This window comes from Nothobranchius furzeri, chromosome 4 (assembly GCF_043380555.1).
Source record: "Nothobranchius furzeri strain GRZ-AD chromosome 4, NfurGRZ-RIMD1, whole genome shotgun sequence".
In the NCBI taxonomy this organism is placed as follows: Eukaryota; Metazoa; Chordata; class Actinopteri; order Cyprinodontiformes; family Nothobranchiidae; genus Nothobranchius; species Nothobranchius furzeri.
Genome location: NC_091744.1, coordinates 63,308,010 through 63,327,958, shown reverse-complemented (window position 1 = coordinate 63,327,958; position 19,949 = coordinate 63,308,010). Strand labels below are relative to the sequence as shown.

Below are 19,949 nucleotides of genomic sequence, written 5' to 3'. Positions count from 1 at the left end.
GTACTCATTCTTTTGAAACCTTTTAGGAACATTTCTGTTGACTGAATTAAACAAAGAACAAGAACATATCATTTGTAATGACTTGAGAAAATTGCAGAAGGGTTGTGACTGTTCCAAACAAAGGAAATCACAATTTTCTGAACATTACAATAAGATGAGAACTGCTTATCAGAAATAATGAATATAAAATGAGATTTTGCTTAATTTAACAGACAGCTGCACCAACAAAGATAAATTATCTACCAAACGCGCCCAGTAATTGGTCCATGTCTGTTGCCAACTTCTAATAATGAAATAGATTTCCTGTCTTACCCAGATGTAATCAATGAAACAGCCAAATCTGAAATGCAACATATGGTCTTAGCTTCTCTAATCCGTTCTTGCAGACATAAACAGAACCACATCTGCTGGGGGCCATCATTAGAGCCTATAGCTAGCTTTTTGTCACAGCTGAGAATGGAAAATTGAAAGAAAAAAATTCAGAGAAGAAAGCCGGCCCCCACTGACATAATATCACTGGTGCACAGCTGGCTGCAAAGAAAAGTCACTATAGATCAAACTAAATTTGGCACACCACCTTTCAGTAGAACATAATTCTACATAACAAAAAAAACTTAATAAAAAGCCAAACAGGGAATTAAAGCAACACGTAAGGATGAATGTTATGTCTTCCATTTCATTCAGCAGGAAAACTCTCACACGTTCAATGCCCTGAAACTGAACAGGTGTTTATCTTAAAAACATCCAGAACATTTCTAACACTTGAGTGTGCCGCGCTGCTGGACGACTGTGTAAAAGCAACAAGGCGTTAAAATAGAAGATGGGTTACCATCTGTTTTAGCCGCTCTGCTCATCACACATAAACAGTGTAAGGACCTCTGAGACTCCCAATGGCTATATTCAGTCCCACATCCTGCCTCGGTGCCTTTGGACAAAGCTATACGGACACATAATCGTCTATATGGGAGTACTGTAACTCTCCTGGGACTATTTCAGCCACATAGCACCAATCCTCAGAATCCTCAGCCCAATGTGGATCAGTGGACACAGCGGCCGCCTCCAGCTAATTTTGTGCCGCCCCAGCCTGATTTCACTGCCCCCAGCTATATGGATGTTATTTAAACTGCAGTTGCAGCGTTGCGCCACTACATGGGCGCTGTATCAGCAGCGGTGCACCGAAAAGCACTAAAACCGCTGCAGAAAAAGATCAAAATTTGCTTTTCTCGCTAGTTGGTACATATGGTTGGTGCTACTGACGTCCTGATTTTCCCCCAGGCTCTTCCATATCAGAGCAGGGCTGTACAGTGCAACGAAATAAACTGTGAGTTTCTGTCTATTTTTAAACGTAGCACTGGTGCAACATCTTTGAATTACTATTTTTATTGAACAAATGTAAGTTACGTGTAAGAAAATGCTTTGTACTGGCGCACAGTGTGGTCATCTGGATGCAGTGGAGGAAAATAAAGGAACCAGCAAAGGCACAAAGGCAGAACCGGCCCAAAGTTTGGGATCAAAAGTGCAGCTACACACAGATTGGCTAATGCTAAAGCTAACGGGTGGCAGTCTCACGATCAAGTGGCACACAGAAAAATATATGATGATTGTAAAAGTAAGAAAGACTGCAAGTGGATGAAAAGTCCCCACCATCCTGTTTATTCTGCATCCTGCAGTGCTACGGATCAGAACCGCTGCAGATACGAGTCACATCACTGCTACAAGTCTGCTCCACACACAGGAGCAGGAAGTACGGCAAGCTGTTGTAGTATATGATTCACAAACGCTTCTATCGTTGAACATAATTTAAACTGGATTATTGCCAGCCCGTACATAATAGACATGCCACCGTCACATTGTTAGCAGCAGAAATTAAATGTTATTACCATTTCCAATACAAAAGCATGTTAATGAAATGCATTATATTTTACTGGATACATTTATGTGTTATTTTGACCAAGATGAGTGTTAATACAAACCTAAAATGTTACTGAAATGTAGGTCATATGTTAAAAAAATGTTTTAACTATAAATATCAGATGGGAAAAAGGGAACTAAACACCAATCTAATGCATATTATTGAGCCTTTTATAATGTCTGTTATTTCAGCCTGATAACTTTGTTGTTTTATTTCATATTTTGTAGCAGCAAACCAGTTTTGTTTCACTTGAAACGTTGTCAAATGGAATATTCAATTAATCAACAGAAGCTTAGATTAGAACACTTGACGAAAAAATATTTTGCCTTTAAAAAATTGAGGCAGTTGAATGCACAGAGTATGCATATGCTGGCACATGGTCAGGATGGTACCACCTCTGCCTCAATTTGAGCCAGGAAAAACCCTGATAATGGATTTCCATTCTTGGGATTGTACTTTACCAGAGTTGTATGTGTAGCTCTGCATTAGAGCCAATAGTGAGGAACTTTAAGTTTAAGTTGAAAGGGTCTTTCAAAGGTTAGCAAAGGTGACAATTAGATCCTTTGTGAAGTATTCACTGGAGAGGGAATACAAATACAAAAACTCAAAACCAAACCTCCAGCTGACATTTTAACCAACCTTTTCACTGCTTCCACTTGGAAAATCCCGTGTTAATATGTAAACTGTAAAAACATCTCATGGTTTTGGTTAAAAGCACAGAGAAAGGGCCAATGGCTACCTCAGCACAGCCACAATGAGATAAACTAACACCCGTTCCAGTTTGCCCTGCATCAACGCCGTTTTCACAAAACTGAAAACTTTGTCATCGCGGACATAATGACTTCAGAGATGGAAGTCCCGTTATATCGCTGCTATTTCTTCTGCCAATTAGAAACCTCTGCCCACCCACACAGCCTGAATGATGTGCCTGAGCAAGGAAGAGTGCTACTGCTGCCATGGGAATAAGGCTTCATTTCATACCCAAATAAGAACATTTAAAAAAACGTACCATTTTACACTTTTAACAGAATTAGTCTGAATGACAAGGATAGAATGATTTGGTGTTTTTGGAGCAACAGGTTGAGTGGGTTGTCCAGTAATCGGAAGGTTGCAGGTTCGATCCCGGCTCCGGACAGAGAATTCTGCTGTTGTGTCCTTGGGCATGACACTTAACCCACTTTGCCTGCTGGTGGTGGTCGGAGGGACCGGTGGCCTCTGTCAGTGTGCCCCAGGGCAGCTGTGGCTACATCTTAGCTCATCACCATCAGTGTGTGAATGTGTGTGTGAATGGATGAATGATACACTGTAGTGTAAAGCGCTTTGGAGTCCTTACTCTGAGAGGCGCTATACCAGTGCGGGTCATTTATCATTTTCATCATAATAGAGACTTGCATCTGAGGTTGAGGTTGAGCTGGGTTTACAGTCACCAACGTGCTCATGTCTATTCACAAGCGTGCTAAACATTGGAGTCACTTTGAGTGGAAATAAGAGCAACAGCCATTCATTTCCTGCTAATTAAAAAACATTCAAGAAATGCAGCAGTCACAAATGAGAAACAGCACAAGTTTAAAGGCCAACCATCAGATGAGCAATCTCCACGCAAATGACATTAAGAGTATTTTTCCACAATCTATCTGCACTGAAAACGGTACGAGTGTGGGCTGCAGAGCTGCTGAACTTAACTCATGGACATGTCTTGACACAGCAAACACTGTAGGTTCCACCAGAGAGATGGATGTATGTCCTCCTATAATTAACAGCTATAGATCAGGGCAATTTTACACTAATGTCAGGAGCTGCAGGAGGAAAAACATACATTAGGTCATGTCATTAAACTCTCATTTATCTGCTGTTTAACGTCAAGTGTGGTAAAAAAATAAAAATTAAAAAATCTAGAAATATCATCAAATACTGCAGCTCTCGGTTGAATCAGTTGGCCTGACGCACTAAATAATTTACTCCCATTGCCATTTAGAAAGTGACAAAGGTTTAGAAACAACAGAAAATGTGCGGAACCCGCAGCAAACGATGTGGAACATCAACAGAACATGAGATTATAATCAACATGTTTATTTAGCTGAAAATATAATAACTTCCTATTATTGGGTGGAGTGTGGCGGCGCGGTTCGGCCATTATAGTGAGAAGTGAGAAAAACCAGGCTAAAAATAGAAAGTCAACGCGGGATTTATTGTGTTATGAAGAGAAACGTTTAGGGAAATGTTTCAGAGAAACGCAAAGGCAGCGCTTTGGCTCAGATACCCAGCGCGCGCTCAACTTCTCACAATGAACGCTCCTCCGTGGCATTTTAAATCACCAGATAAATAAAGCTCCACCAAACAACTTCAACATCAATCGAAAACAAAACCTCGATGAAAAGCTTTCCAATCAGCGCAAGATTAGTTTATTTCCAGCAGGTCGGTAGTAATTAACTGACCCTAGAAACGGACTGGACACGAAACAAAGCGTGCGGCATCATAAATTAAAAGTGCGCTCCAAATGTGAGGAGAAGTGGTGGGAAGAGTGAAAAGAGGAGAGGATTGAGGTGTAACTTACAGCGGGAAGCGGAGGTGTATCCAGCGTTCGCGTCTGAAGGGAGCGTTAGCTGAGGTTAGGCGGAGAGAGCGGCACAATAAGTGGGGAAGCTCAGAGCAGCGCTCCGTGCTTTCACGGACCCCGGAGCAGCAAACAATACACTACCGTAATAACCGGCGCTCAGCGGAACCATGCGCGATTACCGTAATACATGACTTAGCACTTACCAACAGGTTTGTCAACATTTCTTCAAAAACAGGGAAAAAACAAAAGTATTTATCAAAGAAAAATACAAACATTATGCAATGTAAGTACAGGTAATTTTTTTTTATTACAAACACAACAATTGCAAAAAGGAGCGAGGAACTAGCTAAAACAATTAATCGACTCATCTGGATAAACAAAGGTTAAAGAGCAAGTCACCCCCAAATCAACTTTTTTTTCTGATAAACTATATAAATGTGTGTCTAATCGTGCTGCAGACATGTGTAGACAATATTTTAGCTCTTTAGTGCATTTTAGTTCAAATTTTAATTTTCTGCCTAAAACTGTCAGTGTTGTGCCGTTGTCAGATAAAAACTCCACTGCATTTGAATTGAAATCTGCCATCGCTGTGCTAGTAGGTACCCTAGAACAGTGGTGTGGGGGGTCCAAAGCAGTTGCATAATTCACATATGCCTTGGAGCGGCTCTATTGCTTGTTTTGGCTGAGATCATTAAATGAGAATCGTGCAGGCATCCCAGAATAATTAGGTTTGATAATGTTCTGACCAGTTAAGGCAAATAATTTTGTGTCATTAATGTGTGCAATTTGTTTAACAATTTGCACACAAAATACTTGCTGATCATGCAGCACAGTTTAAAATAGATTTCTGGTGAAGTTGTTTATTTTTGACATCTTCATATTGTTTTCAGTGTTGGAGCCAATGAGAGCAAAACAATTCAGCTTGAAACCGACTAAGTAATGAATATTAAAACAGGCCAAACTCCATACCAGTGGCATGGACTGTTTACAGTGTTTGCTTTTCTTGTTTAACAATGATATCACAAGCAAAATAGCATTTTTTGTAACTCATTAGAATTAATTATTGTTTGCAAACATGTAAAATGAAAGCTGTGAAACAGTTGTGATTATATTCTAAAGTATTTTATGTGTAAATATGATGAGGAGAACATTTTTCTTGATCTACAAAACCTCCGGATTTATTTTAAGATTGATCCTAAGAGGCTTGTAGATATTTTTTTTAACTTAACTGTCTACAATTTAATTCTCTGTAATTTGTTTATCATTGTTCATCATTTAATTGGAGATTTCTGCACAAAACCTTCAGCTCGTAATATTTTATTAGAATGAAAGTATAAAATCTGGAGATCAAATATACACACAGATATGGAACGACCAACACACAGATGTTTAAATGAGCCTGCTGAGGGACATGCAGGCTATTTTGTTGGTAATCTTCTGCCTTTCTAACAGCATCAGCAGCACTCTTCCAGGTGCTAATAAAACAAGTTCCCGGCTTTGCAACGAGGTGCTGGTTTAGTGTTGGAGAAAATACCTCTGAGGATTTGTTGGATGTTGGCAGCGAGATGAAGCAGCTCACATGAAACAGAGAGCAGCGCTATGGCAACATAATACTCGCACGATTCAATCATTTAACTTGCAGATAAAACTGGAAAAAGCACTCTTTTTGGTCATCCTACATACCCTCAGATCTTTTTTCAACACTATTACCAGAATTAGAGCAGAACAAGGAGAGGCCATGAAGCTGTGATGATGCGCATCTAAGTAGTCAAGAATTTAAAGGAGCCAATCCATATCATGAAAAATTCCCTTTTTGGAGCTTTTACCATGTGAAATTGTTTTTTCCTCATGAAAAATACCCCCAAACCCATTTTTGGCTGTATTTTTGCATTTCCTGTCTCAGGGGCAATTTTTCAGATTCTGAGCTGAAACCTGCAAATACAAGGATTGTATTGTGTCATCAGGCATTTCTCCTCCTCCTCCTGGCTCTAGAACCTGCCTCCCTTGGAAGTAGGTCACTAACGCCCACTTTCTCCTGCAGCCATAGAGCAGCTGATTTAATGCTGCAGTTGAGAAAGTCATTCATGTCACAGATGACTGCTTTAAACCTCCACCGGTACCAAAGTGGGTATTGTGACAAGTTACTTCTGTAATGGGGACTTAACACCACCATAAACCGTGCATCCAGTCCACAAAGATGCACGTAAGGGCCAGCACAGGATATGTTTGTTAGGCGACTATTGCTTTATAACAGACTTGTTAGTCTAGTGGTTAGAGTAACTACCTGGCATGCTGTCTGACCCCTGGTCTCAGCAATACAGTTTTTTCTTTGTTAGCTACACTTGTGTAGCGTGATGGATGTTGCTAGTTTTTGATGAAATACTTGGCCATTTGGTACGCTACACTTGCCAGTGTTATGTTTTCAGCCCTTTATTGGTAAACAGTTTAAAATATAAAGACAGGTTTTTTTTAGACAGTGTGAGTCCATGTGATGTGAGCAAAGTAAAGCAATTAAAATGCTGCTTGGAAATGACCAAATTCAAAGATCTTTAGAGAGACAAAATATTTAGCAGAAAATAATGAATAAAACTTAAATATTTTTAAAAATCTGCTTAAAATAATAAATGAAATATGCTTCAATAAATATACAATTAACATACGGTCGTTCATGTCTGTACATATTCTCTCTGGTAATTCCTGTCTTTTACTAGAGCCTGACACGCTTTCAGCTGCAGCACTCATCACCCGTGGTCCGGTGACTCCACGTTACTGGCGCGGCCAGGCAGCGCAGCACACACTACGCTTTTTTTTTTGCGGTCAGTAGATCCATTTGATCTGCTTAGTTAAAAAGTAACTTGTGAGGTGAAACAGTAGGAAGCCAGGCAACAGTTTTCCTGGAGGACTGAGAGGAAATGCAGGAAGACACACAGCCAACAGGAAAATAGAAAAATAAAAACCAAGAAAACAAAGTTCTTGAAACATAAAATGTAGTTAGATTTATCCTACTATGCATTTTTACCTGTATGAAGCAATGATTTAACAGCATATATATTTATATATTTTATACAATTCAGATCACCTTCAAAACAGGGCCGTATCAAGGTATTTTGGGGGCCAAGGCAAAATAGACCCCTGCCAGGTATTTTAAGTTGAGGTGCTGTTTGTTTTATTTTTTATATTAGACTTTTTTATATTTACACTAAAGTCCAAAAGTGAAGGATTTATGTTATTTATTGCCTGATTGTACAAGCTATCTTACAGAAGCAATCTGTTTGTGTTAAAAAAAAGAAACATTGTGGATCTGTTTCTTTGCTTTCATTATTCTTTTATCAAGACAAAAATAAAATAAACCTGATCGGGACATCCCCACAAATAAAACAAGCCTGAAGGAGTTCTGCTGTGTTGTGGAGTTGCTTTAAATGTATGGATTTCCAGGGAGGTCATTGTCTTGGAACGGTTTCATGTTAATCTTTAATCATCTACTTTTACCAGAAGAACCAGCTCTCCTGTGAATAAGTAATGCTCTATTAATAGAAGTTGGTGCACACTTAACTGCGGGTTTGTGATCCTGCCTCAGTCACTTGTTGTTTTTTTTCATCAGCATCATTAAAGCATTCGTCTTTCAAGTGTTTTCTCAGGTTGAAAGAAACTGTGACATCTGAGAGGGAGCGCTGATTGCAGGAGAGACATGCTCCAAGCTAATGACAGTCTGGTCCATTTTTAGGAGATAAGAAAAGCATGAGATTGTAGGCGTTTAGACCGAGTAGACCGACATGTAAGACGAGTAAATATGAAGCCGCACACTGAGCAAGAAAACGTTTCGGTGGAAAGATAAGGGTTAAAGACTGCTATCTCTTTTTTTGTGTTCATTGTCACATCTCTCTGAAAGACCCAATTTTAACTTGCAGCAGCCCCAACGCGTGCACACGTGGAGCGTGCAATTTGTGCAACGAGAAAGAAAATATAGGCTGCAAGAAAAGGAGCTTATAGGTACGGGGGAGGCATGTGTGTTTCGTCTTCACCCACACTCAAACCTGTCAAACAAACAACACTCGTCTTCCTCCTCCCTCATGCAGCAGCCAATCAGGAGCCAGTAATAAAAAAAACACTATTTTTTTTGTCATCATGTCCCGCTGGGTCCACTTGGAACAAGGTGTTCCTTGATTTTGGATGAAGACAGGAAGCAAACACCTATTTTGTGTTATGTCACTCATTTGTTGTAGAAGACATCAGGGGGAAAAGTTGGAGGTAAAATAAAAGTGAGGCTTACTCTTACGCTACAAGGCTGCCACAGCGATTGGTAAAAATATTTAAGACAAATTAAGTTAAGATTCTTATTTTATCATTTGTTTTATTCTCAAAGATGAATTAAAGGTAATCCTGATGTGTTGCTCTTAATCCAGATCATAATTCACTGAGAAAATGACTCATAATTATTTAGGAGCTTTTCCGGTAGTTTTGAACACCTCAGTATCTGTTGACACCAAGATCCTGTTATCAGCGCCCTTCCAGACATCCTCCCTCCTCAGCTAATCATGTTAAACAGCCTTCCAGACCTCCGGTTTAAATGCTTGTGCTGCACTGCATCACGCTCAGTATGCTCTTTAAAGCATGAGCTATTCCTACCTTGTCAGCTCCTGGCCCACCTGTGCTTCAAGGCAGCAGGGTGTTTAGCAGCGAGACAGTTTCTTCTTACATTCACTGAGTCAATCATCCCTACAGGAGGACCGTGAAAATCAATGTTAACAAGGATTCACTGAAAAGAGCAATAATCAGAGTTTTTCAAGGAACCAGGGCCGGCTTTGCCGACAGGCGACACAGGCGGCCGCCTGGGGCACCATCTGATGGATAGGGTGCAAAAAAAAAAAAGAGTTTATTAAATTTATGTTTGTTATATGAAATGCACTCTCTACATACTCAAAATTCCCCTCTGAAATGACATTAAATTAAAACATCAATATTTAAATTCTAATGATCTGACTGCATGACGAGCTCCCGCTTGGGCCACCGCTCCGATGCATTTGACCGTTAAGGGTGCCGTAGATCACGTGCGTGGTTAGCGCTGCAGAAGGACTTCCTGTTGTCGTCGCGTTTAAACTTTTGGTATTTTACGATGAAAAGAACACCTGAGCCATCGGGATCAGCATTCCGAAAGCGAAGGAAGGAGGAAGAAAAAAACGGGCCCAAAGCAGAGATATGTAGACTTTATAAATTTGGCAAAGGAACTTTTTGCGTTACAATTTTAGCTAGCTGCCTCTCCTGCCAAGCACGGTCCACGGACGGACCCTCGCTAGCTGTTTACATACACAATACAGTATCTCATAACTTTAACCAATTAATTTTACTTTTGAATCGTCGTGTCCAGATGCAGTGAGACATCTGCAGCCACACAGGCACCTGTGGACACCACGGGGGCGGGACTGTCTTCTGCACCTGTTGAGCCTCACTGTGATGATGATGAATGTAAGAATTTTTACTAGTTTTTGGAGTATGATTGCAGCCTTTTTATGAACTTCGATTCAAGTTTTAAGTATGCATACAATATGAATTTAATATTTTCATATCAGAAGAACATTAGGTGTGGGTGTAGCAAAATTTCAACTTTGTCCTTCACATCGGGCGGGCGGCACCGCCGCGGCCGTGGCGGTGACTTCCCCACTGCCGCCGGGCCCGGCGGGGAGTGAGAACTGCCTAAACACAGCATGACTTCTTATGCCGTCTCTTTCTTGTTTACGCTGCAGCGTTTTCTATCCAGGCATCAAGCAGCAGCAGCAAAACATTTACTGAGCTACAATCTCAGCATCTATAGGTGAGTAAGTTACTTGTTAGGCTATTTGTAATCAGCAGTAGAAACTGACTTTTTCAAATTAAACGGCTTATCACATATATCGATATGCAAATTTAATTTATTTAAATCCACACCAGACACTTGTTTTTGGCACAATCAGTGCAGCATTGATTTAGCATTGAGAATATTAAATCATCTGAACATACACATCTGAAATTGTCTCCTTAAGATGTTATTGTCAATTAGGCTGTAAATTTGTAAAAAAAAAAAGATGGACGTTAGTTTTTGTGACATAGTGAGTCATCTTCAGGGCATAAAGGTTTATGCCCTGAAGAAAGGTCGTACCGAAACGCGTCGGCGTTTCCTTGTTAATACATGAAATCCTCAGAGTGCCTCAGATCACCGGTTCTTCTTCCTCATATTCTACGATTTATTTGATGCTGAAGAGCACCTGAGAGTGAGACATACGTTTTTTTTTTTTCAAATATTCCCCAAGGATGCACTCACTTCCACCTGTTTTTGATCATTTTATTCATGTTTTCATAAAACAGATTTAAAAAAGATCAATAAAATAAAAAGTCCAATAACATAAAAAATAATGAAAAGCCTCACTGCACATGACTGAGGAATATTGAATGTGAAAGTGGCACTGTTCGTAATTCATGCATCAGAGGGTTAAGTTGCTTTGTGTGTGTGTGTGTGTGGGGGGGGGGGGGGGGGGGTATTGACCCTGGCACATAAAGTGTTTATTTATGTTTGAGGAAACATCTGCTGTTATTCATAAAGTTTATTATGTTAGGAACATAGATGACTGCAGCCTTTGTCACGTGTAAAAACAAACACACACGGGGGGGGGGGGGGGGGGGGGGGGGTTGGGGTACACAAGCATTAGTCAGCTGTATTTCTGACTTAGCTGTTTGCCAGTGACAGTCTCCCATAATGCTCAGCTGTTGCTGAAAAGTGGACGAAGGTGAAGATAAAGTATTGGGCAAAAACAAGCTCGTCTGTCCCCTCCCCACGGCTGCTTTGTGACCTGACTTTGACCAGCCAGGACATTTCCACGGCAGGTTAATCATTTACATCAATCGCCTTTTTGCTTCATAATAACGTCACAGTTCCTAAAAACTCTCAGGTTAGTGGAGAACCTGATGTAGATGAGTAATCTGGTCGAAAAGTGTTTTATCATTTAACAAAATGCACTTAGCAAAACATAAATAAAAAATCAAGCCAATAAAACAGCTCATTGTACAGTCATGGTCTCCAATAAGTAGCACTGTGTGCTGATAACCTAATTGAATACATTTACAAATGATTATGCAAATGAAACTTTGGCTCCAACAGATTTAACACCTAAGCCGAGCTTCTTGTGGAAACAATGGAGTTCCCTCTTTGAATTCTAATTAAAATGTCTCTTCACTCTAGCCAGGAACTGTTCTGAGAAGCAAGCAGGAGAAAAATATTAATCTAAACAACGCTTACTTTAGAAACAACATTTACCCCGCTGGGCTTTCAGCAACGGTGCAGAGTAATTGTCCTACGGGCAAAGATGGGTTTTATTGTGTTTTTCCCTCCCAGTGTGGTATAGTGTAATCTTTTTATTTACTTTTACTGCATGTGTGCTTTTATTCTGAAAAACCCGGGAAGCTGGGAGGATGTGTGCTTTTATTTTGACAAGCCGACAGATGACATCCCACCTGGGCAATTATCTGCACCGGTGGAAGATTAGCAGGTGCGTGTGGAGACGACAGAAGAGGTAGGAAAAGGTGAAGGCTGACAGTCGCGACGAGAGTGCAGATTCGTCGGGTGGAAGGACGCCGATTGTCTGTGATGAGGCTCCATGAAGACGCGGGCAGAGTATCCCTCTGACCTGTCGTGTGAGTAGCGGTCTGGAATTAAGTGTGACATGCGGGTGTGTAAAGCCGGGCGTACACTGTGCGACTTTTTCACTTTTTTGAGCCGATTTTCCAGTCGTGCGAGAAGCCACGACATCGGGGCGAGTTTTGCGCCGAGCAGTCGTGTAGTGTACAGGGGGTTACGAGAGGCGATTAACACCTCGTGACCAGCCGCCGATCAGCAGTCGTGAGGTCGCAGGGACTTCTGGTGTGTTTAATATTTCGCTCGTCCCTCGTGAGGGTATCGCACTGTTGAAGCGGCGCTGCGAGCAGCTGCGAGCAGCTACGATCCAAAAAAGTATCAGAACCGCTCACGGCGCATGCGCGCGCAATCCTGCATCAACGCCGGTCGCTCGCTATTTCCCTAATAACACACGCTGTTCGTTTTTGTTTCTACACGTTTTTTTTTACTCACAAAGATTGTCAAGAAAGCGTGTTTGTCGTGTTCATGTCAAATTAAACTGATCACAAAACACAGATTCACTTTCTTTATTTCGTTTTCCTCATCCAACCCCCATAAATCCCTGTGTGTCCTCCTGCAGCACTCCCGAAGGACAACAGGCAAGACAAAAAGTCTGACGTGTTGAGTAAAAACTGCTATTTTTAGCACATTTTTAGGGCCGACGTGTTGCTACCAGACGTACAGTGTGAGCAGTCAGGTCGCATGCGAGAACTGGGTCGTGCAGTGTGAGCACACGACTCGTGAGATCTGCTCTGCGAGGAAGTCGTACAGTTTGAGCTGAAGCTGAACGCTGCGAGTGAAAAAGTCGCACAGTGTACGCCCGGCTTAATTGTGCAGTGACTGCCTTCTAAACTCACTGACAGGCGGGGCCCGCAACCGAGGAGGAGGACGGCGTGGCACAGTGGTGAGGCCGAGGGAGCGATTGACCTGCATGAGGCGAGCGATTGAGGAGAATGACTGCTTTGCGCGGCGGACAAGAAACCTGAAGGAGGCTGTGTGACCAGGATCATGGAGGACGGCTCTGCGGAAGGGAAGCCTGCCCCACAGTGCCCAGATAAGGCTGCAGACTCTCTGGCCCTGGCTCCAGCAACAGTTTTATTTTGACTGGATTAAAGCTTTTAGTGATGATTTTAGTTATTCTTTGAATAAACCCTGGTGCGGCGGTTAAACGGCTGATTTTTTTGGTTTTTAGCAGACGCTTTCAACTTCACCTGATATAAAACTTAGGTGGGATTTTATATTTTTTTGTCATATACTGTAGCTTACCCAGTTGAAAGGAGCCACATTTGGGGTTGTTGGCGGGATCCAGACTTGAGAGCGGCTGTTGGAGCCAAATAAATTAACAATGATGCCTGTTTACCCAGGGCGCCCCTGGCTTCCCAAATTTAAAGGACATTGGGATGACTTAAAATACTGTGACTGGAAGGAACAGATAACTGGGTTACTAGGGACACAGGAGTTGACAGAACTAAGGAAGGTTGATATTGTGTTGGGGGCGTTGGCTGGGGAAGCTAAACGTCAGGTTAGTGTGTTGGAAGAGGATGAAAAAAAATCAAGTTCGTAAAATTCTTAACTATTTAGATTCCTTGTCCGCACTCCTGTCTCCATACAAGATCACAGTTTTTTGGTTGTATCCAGAATCCAAGTGAGACTGTTTCTGCTTTTATTTTGAGGTTGTGTGAGTTATATTGCAGATTGTGGCAACATGACCCCGATGACTCTCCCTCAGATGTTGCCTTACAGGATCAGCTGTTGGGGCTACAGGAGGGTCCCCTGGCTCAAGCCCTAAAGGTTTATACTCGCCGTAACCCTGAGGGGGACTTTGCTGCTCTCTGTCAGGAGGCACTATTGCTTGATGTGGAGAATGGGAACACGCAGACTGAGGTGACATGTTCAGCTGTGAGTAACCCATGTGCTTTCTCCAAATCATCACAGGGTTCTGGCTGGAAGGAGGCTCTAAAGAGGGAGATTATGGAGGATGTGAAGGCGCAGATGGGAGAGCTTACCCAGGAATTGGTGTGGGAGGTTAAATCACTTCTCCAACCCACGGCAGATGCTCCACAACCCTTAAAGTTTGAGAGGGAGAAGTGGTTTTCCACATCATGCCAACGACCGGGATGCACAAGGAAGACCCATTTGCCACAGATGCAGACGTCCAGGCCACATGGCCAGGTTCTGTAGAGAGCCAAACGCTTCACCACCTCCTTTAAACTAACCATCGCTGCTGCTGAGGTCCGGGGGGCAGGGGTGGCTGAGTCACCATCAGAAGAGAAAGGGGCCACTGATACATTTATTGGACAAAGTCCTACCATAGAGCTGACCATTGAGGGAGTCCAGCTTCAAGGGTTACTGGATACGGGTTCCCAAGTAACTTTAATGCAACAGAGTGTTCTAGAAAAATATTTCACTGAAGTTGAACCTGGGAAGACTCATGTATTCTTCCATTTGAGAGCAGCCAGTGGATTAGAGATCCCCTGTACTGGCTATGCAGTGTTGGACTTTGAAGTGGAGGGCATTAGCATACCTGGGTGGGGTGTTATTATTGTTAAGGATAAACACTGTACACACCCGCTCATTATAGGCATGGACGTTGTGACTGCTTGCTGGAAGGCCCTGTTTAAGTGTTCTGCAGAGGCTGCCACCTCCCCATCACCATTAAAGCATCAGAATACCTGGAAGGACGCCTTTGCAGCCTGCAGGCGTATCGAAGCCACTATGGCCAAGGATGGGCTGCTTGGATTTGTGCGGCTGGCCTGTCGGGACTATATAAGAGTTCCACCGAGAAGTGAGATGCTTGTGTGGGGCCGGGCTCGGAGGGGCCTACAAGGAGCGGATTACTGCGCCCTGTTGGACACAACATCAGAAGCCAGTAAAGTAGGTGTGGCCAGGACACTGGCCATTGTAAGAAATGGCAGAATCCCTGTGCGTGTTTGTAAGCCCACCCTTACAGTCTGTCTATTGGCCAGTACGAGAAACTGGAAAAGCTGTACCAAATAGACGAGGTGGATGTTCACGGACCTTTGCTAAGCATGATGAAGACATTGGTCGGACAGACTCAGTAAAACACCAGATCCACACTGGTGATGCAGGAGCGTGTCATAGCCTATGCCAGCCGGGGCTTACACCCAGCTGAGCGTAACAATGCAAACTACAGCTCTTTCAAGTTGGAACTTTTGGCACTCAAGTGGGCAGTAACTGATAAGTTTAAGGATTATCTGACTGGTGTAATGTTTACAGTGTATACTGACAATAATCCTGTTGCCCATCTGCAGACAGCCCGCCTGATGGCAACAGAACAGCGCTGGGTTGCTCAGCTTGTCTCCTTTAACTGCAGCATCAAGTATCATCCAGGTAAAAGCAACGCAAATGCCGATGCCTTGTCCAGGTTCCCAGTGACCACCTCAGATGCTGAATCCACCAATGTGGAGGCTGCTTTTTCGGCAGCGGTGGAGCTTACCCCTGATGGGGGAAGTGAAGATTGGGCTGATGGTGAATGGGAACTTGCTCAAGCCAATGACCCAGACATCCAAGTTGTTAAAGGGTATGTGGACTGGCAAATAAGACCCCCGAGAGCAGAGCGACAAGCTATGTCCCGCACAGCCCAGAAGTTGCCACAACAACAGAAGAGGCTTGTGAGTAAGAGCAACTTACTGTGCCGGAAGGGAATCGAGCCCTGAATCAATGAAGAGCATTACCAGATTGTATGCCCCAGTTCTCGATATACAGAGGTTTGGATGAGGATCCACGAGGCAGCTGCCCATGCTGGTGTGGGCCGGACCCTGGCCCGAATCAGACAAAATTCTACTGACCAGACCAAGAGGGGGAGGTGTGTTGTTTTCACCAGTGTTGTGTCACCTGTAGTTTGCAAAGAGAGAAGGTAGAATTTAGGGCTCCTTTGAACCCTGTGGTGGTGCCCTATCCTTTAGAAGCGATAGGTTTAGACTTTTTGTCACTTGGTCGGCCTACTGATGTTTTTCTAAACATACTAGTCGCTACAGATCTATTCACCCGCTTTGCTTGGGCCAAAGATCAGATGGCGCAGACCACAGTGAGCGCACTATGGACACATGTAAATCAGCATTTTGGCTGTCCAGCCCGTTTCCATTCAGACTGAGGCCCTAAATTTGAGTCTGCTTTAATGAAGCAGCTCTGTGACACCTATGATGCAACCAAGAGTCAAAAAACACCATGCCACCCAGCAGGGAATGGTGGTACAGAACGGTTCAACCAGACATTGCTAGGCATGCTTCGCTCATTGGAGACAGTCGAACAGAACCGTTGGCCTGACCATTGGTACATGCGTATAACAGCATAACACACTGCTCCACTGGCTATGTGGCCTCTTTTCTCATGTTTGGCAGGTATCTGAGGCTCCCGGTAGATCCAGAACTAGGGGTGGGCCCCCAAGAGGCACATCACGAACTGGGTGGGTGGGTAAATGATCACCAGCAGAGACTTTCCACCACTTATAGTATAGCTAGGCGAAAGATGCGTGAGACAGCTTCTCAGTCGAAACAGTACTATGGTAAGAAGGCTATTGACCCTGCTGCCAGGAGAATGAGTGCGGGTGCGGAACAGAAACAGGCAGGGCAGAGGAAAACTGTACATGGTGGAGCAATGACCCCTATGTCATTTTGGACAAGGTGGGAGAGATGGGGGTGGTTTCTTGGGTGGAACCTGGAAAAGGTGGTCGCCATCAGACGATGCAAAGAAATGCATTAAAAACTTCACCTGATATAAACCTTAGTTGGGATTTTATATTTTTTTGTCACATTATGTAGCTTATCTGCCCAGTTGAAATGAGCCACATAATGACTCTGTTCAAAGTTAACTGTTGCAGAAGCTAAATAACGTCCTGTGTGCTACAGGTAGGATGAAAGAAAACACACATTTAGGGCAAGTTTTTAAGTTGTCAACAGAACTCAAATGCAAGAAAAGCTAATGATGTCATTGAAAATAAAAAATCCTAATGACTTCTTGTTTGAAATGGTCAGCGGTGGACACTGGGCTTTTTTAAGGAAGGAATGCAAATGCCTTTAACATTTGTCATGCACAATAGAAGGTATCAACCCAGGGTGGTGCTTTATTCTCTCTGGATCAGCACCTTATTCATGCCCTGAGATGAATAATTGAGCTGCGGGCAACAGTTATGGAATATCTTATATCACTGTGGAAAAATAAGAGTCAAATAGGTTTTTTCTCATTTCCTTCAAAGAGCAGCAAGGACACACAAGCACACTGAAATGAGAGAAGAATCAGAACACTGGTTTCATTATTTATTGAACATCGCTGATGCTGTTGCAGGTCCAACTTGTCGTGTTTTTATTTAAAAGCTTCAGAATTTAATGAGAAGCTGCTTGAATGAGAAATAAAGGACTCAGATGCAGCACTATGTTAGACCCTGTGGGAACTAAAAGACAATTGCAAATAAAAATGAGGAAAATAGTGGAATGAACAAAGATCTGTTATCAGACTTTGGGTCAGAAGGCATCCTTTATAGCAGACGTTTGACTAAGTAGAGAATGGAAACGGTTTGTTGTTGTAAAAGTCTGCAAGGGTGAATGGTTTACTGAATCATGTCTCTCAAGTAAAAATGTCAGACAATTTTAGGATTTCCGAGCAATACAAAAGGAAAAAATGCAAACACTGTTAGCATGATCCATAACATTTCAAATTGTAAATTATTCAAATGTAAACATGAAATTAAATACATTTTTATTTAATGCAAATACATTTAAAATATACTCTAAATTATTGAATAACTTAAATCAAGCTAAAAAATCCCAGAAGTGAAGAACCAATAAAAAAATCACACATCTCACACTTAACAACAGATTTGTGTTATTTTTGGCTTAACTCTCTCTTAGCTCTTCTCTTTGCCTCAGCTGTTCTTGCGCTGCTTTGTGCCAAACTGATTGTCACGAGTCATGAGCCGAGGTGAGTACTCCTCCTCAAATAAACCATCTCTGAGGTTTTTCCCACAGGTGAGGAGTGGAGGGGACACCAGCTGCGCTGGATTGGTATTCAGGTGTCCTGGCATAAAAGGAGGATGGAGACAACACTCGACGCCAGATGATTGCTACAGTTTGGTTAGCTCCAGCCATTTGTACTTGTTTGTTTAGTTCACTTGTTTCTCGTGTTTGGATTACTTGGATTTTGACTTTGGACTCGTCCCTGAAACTTTGTTTGGTTTGCCCTGTCTAGGATTCTCAGACCATCTCCACACCTTTTTCGCCAGTGACCCCGAAACCCTCAGGACCACGTCCCATCCTCCTTGACGGCACCTGACCCATCTCCTCTCCGCTGCCTCACCCCCCTCGCTCATCAGGACTCCCTCCCTTGCTCACCTCGGCTTGCCGCCATCCCTTCGTTCTTAGGAACTCGACTCTAGACTATTATCTGCTGTCATTGACTCACTGGACTTCCCAGTGCATCTTCTGTTCCCATTTGTAATAAAGAGACTTTATTTTACTCACCTTTGCAGTCGTGTTGATTCTGCATGTCTTGGGTTAGACGCCTCCCGCAAGTCATGACAGAATCATCCGGCCTCAACACTAACCCAGTGCAATCATCACTGTCCAATCTCGCTACCCAGATGTCCCAGCTCGAACAGTCTCTTCCCGTTCTCATGGAGCAACTAGCAGCGGCAAACCAGCGTTACCAGCAGTTGGAAGTGCTGGTCCAACAACTACACAAGTGATTATTGCCCCAAGCTTCAGCTCAGGTCCCGGAACCTACACCGGAACCAACGCCACTAGCTCCAGGAACAGCGGAACAGCCCAGACCGGAAGTTCTTGTTCCTACGGAAGTCAACCACTTCCGTCTAGCGACTTCTCCGCCATGTCCTACCTTCACTGGTGAGTTTGAGGACGGTTATGGATTCTTGTTACAGTGTCGCCTGGCATTTGAGCGCTCCCCAAGCGCCTTTGTTACAGAATCTGCTAAAATTTATTTTATTATTGGACTGTTGGGCCAAAGCTAAGAGCTGCAATGCAGAGTTTTTATCAGGTCCCTATGCAGATTTTTTGCAGACCACCACTGGCATTCGCAAGAGATTATTGCACCTCTCCCAGGGAAGGAGAATGGTAGCAGATATGTGTCTGGAATTTAGAACTCTGGCGGCCATGACAACATGGGACAATGATGCCTTAAAGGCAGCTTTTATTGAAGCCCTGAATGATAAGGTGAAGAACCATTTGGCTCTGTGTCCCGAGCCACCCATTCTGGAGGGATTAATCACACTCTCCATCTCCATCGACAAGAGGCATCAAGAGCTTTGCGGACATCTTTGTTGGACCCATCTTCACCTTCCATTCACAGGCCGCCCATCCCATGGTCTACTCCTCCTTCTGAGCCTTCGGAGGAACCAATGCAGCTTGGAAGGACTCACCTCACCCAGGAGGAACGACGGCTTCGCATCAGGAAGGGTCTCTGCCTGTACTGTGGACAACCAGGACACTATGTCCAAACTTGCCCGGCGTTGGCAAAAGGCAGAGCCCACCATTAGAACCGGGAGTTCTGGTGGGCAGTCACGCTGGAATTATGACCTCCCGGCCAGGGGCGGATTTAGGACTGAAGAAGTTCCGGGGCTTAACACACGCACGCGCACACACACACACGCACGCACACGTGACACGCACTAGTCAACATCATATATGTCTTGTACCACATAATTTTTAGCCTGAAGCTACATATTAAGCATTTTCAGGGCAGAGTATTGTTCCTGTTAGTGTTTAGTGTGAGATGATAATAAATATTCCCTTTCTTTCTCCAACAACTTTACCTGATAAGCTAACTTTAGGCAAACCAGCAGCACAACAAATATTTTCAAATAAGAC

At 43.2% G+C, this 19,949-nt stretch overlaps 2 protein-coding genes and 1 long non-coding RNA gene across 3 annotated transcripts in view; 2 read left to right on the top strand and 1 right to left on the bottom strand.

The window, feature by feature from the left end:
- The window catches only part of tp53i11b (tumor protein p53 inducible protein 11b), a 63,217-nt gene extending 58,611 nt beyond the window's left edge, over positions 1-4,606 (bottom strand). Inside the window, exon 1 of the mRNA XM_015964200.3 lies at positions 4,467-4,606. The gene's annotated coding sequence lies outside the window, so the exon portion shown is untranslated. The remainder of the gene's footprint in view (positions 1-4,466) is intronic.
- A 4,006-nt stretch (positions 4,607-8,612) lies between these two features.
- LOC129153670 (uncharacterized) lies at positions 8,613-10,918 on the top strand. Its single transcript, XR_008559649.2, has 3 exons — positions 8,613-8,717; positions 9,835-9,932; positions 10,211-10,918. It is a non-coding gene; the product is annotated as an uncharacterized lncRNA (long non-coding RNA).
- A 230-nt stretch (positions 10,919-11,148) lies between these two features.
- LOC139069757 (uncharacterized) lies at positions 11,149-19,714 on the top strand. Its single transcript, XM_070550670.1, has 4 exons — positions 11,149-13,902; positions 14,047-14,985; positions 15,384-18,200; positions 18,316-19,714. The coding sequence occupies exons 2-3, from the start codon at positions 14,488-14,490 to the stop codon at positions 15,786-15,788; spliced, it is 903 nt and encodes a 300-aa protein (XP_070406771.1). The 5' UTR covers positions 11,149-13,902; positions 14,047-14,487; the 3' UTR covers positions 15,789-18,200; positions 18,316-19,714.
- The last annotated feature ends 235 nt before the right edge of the window (positions 19,715-19,949 follow it).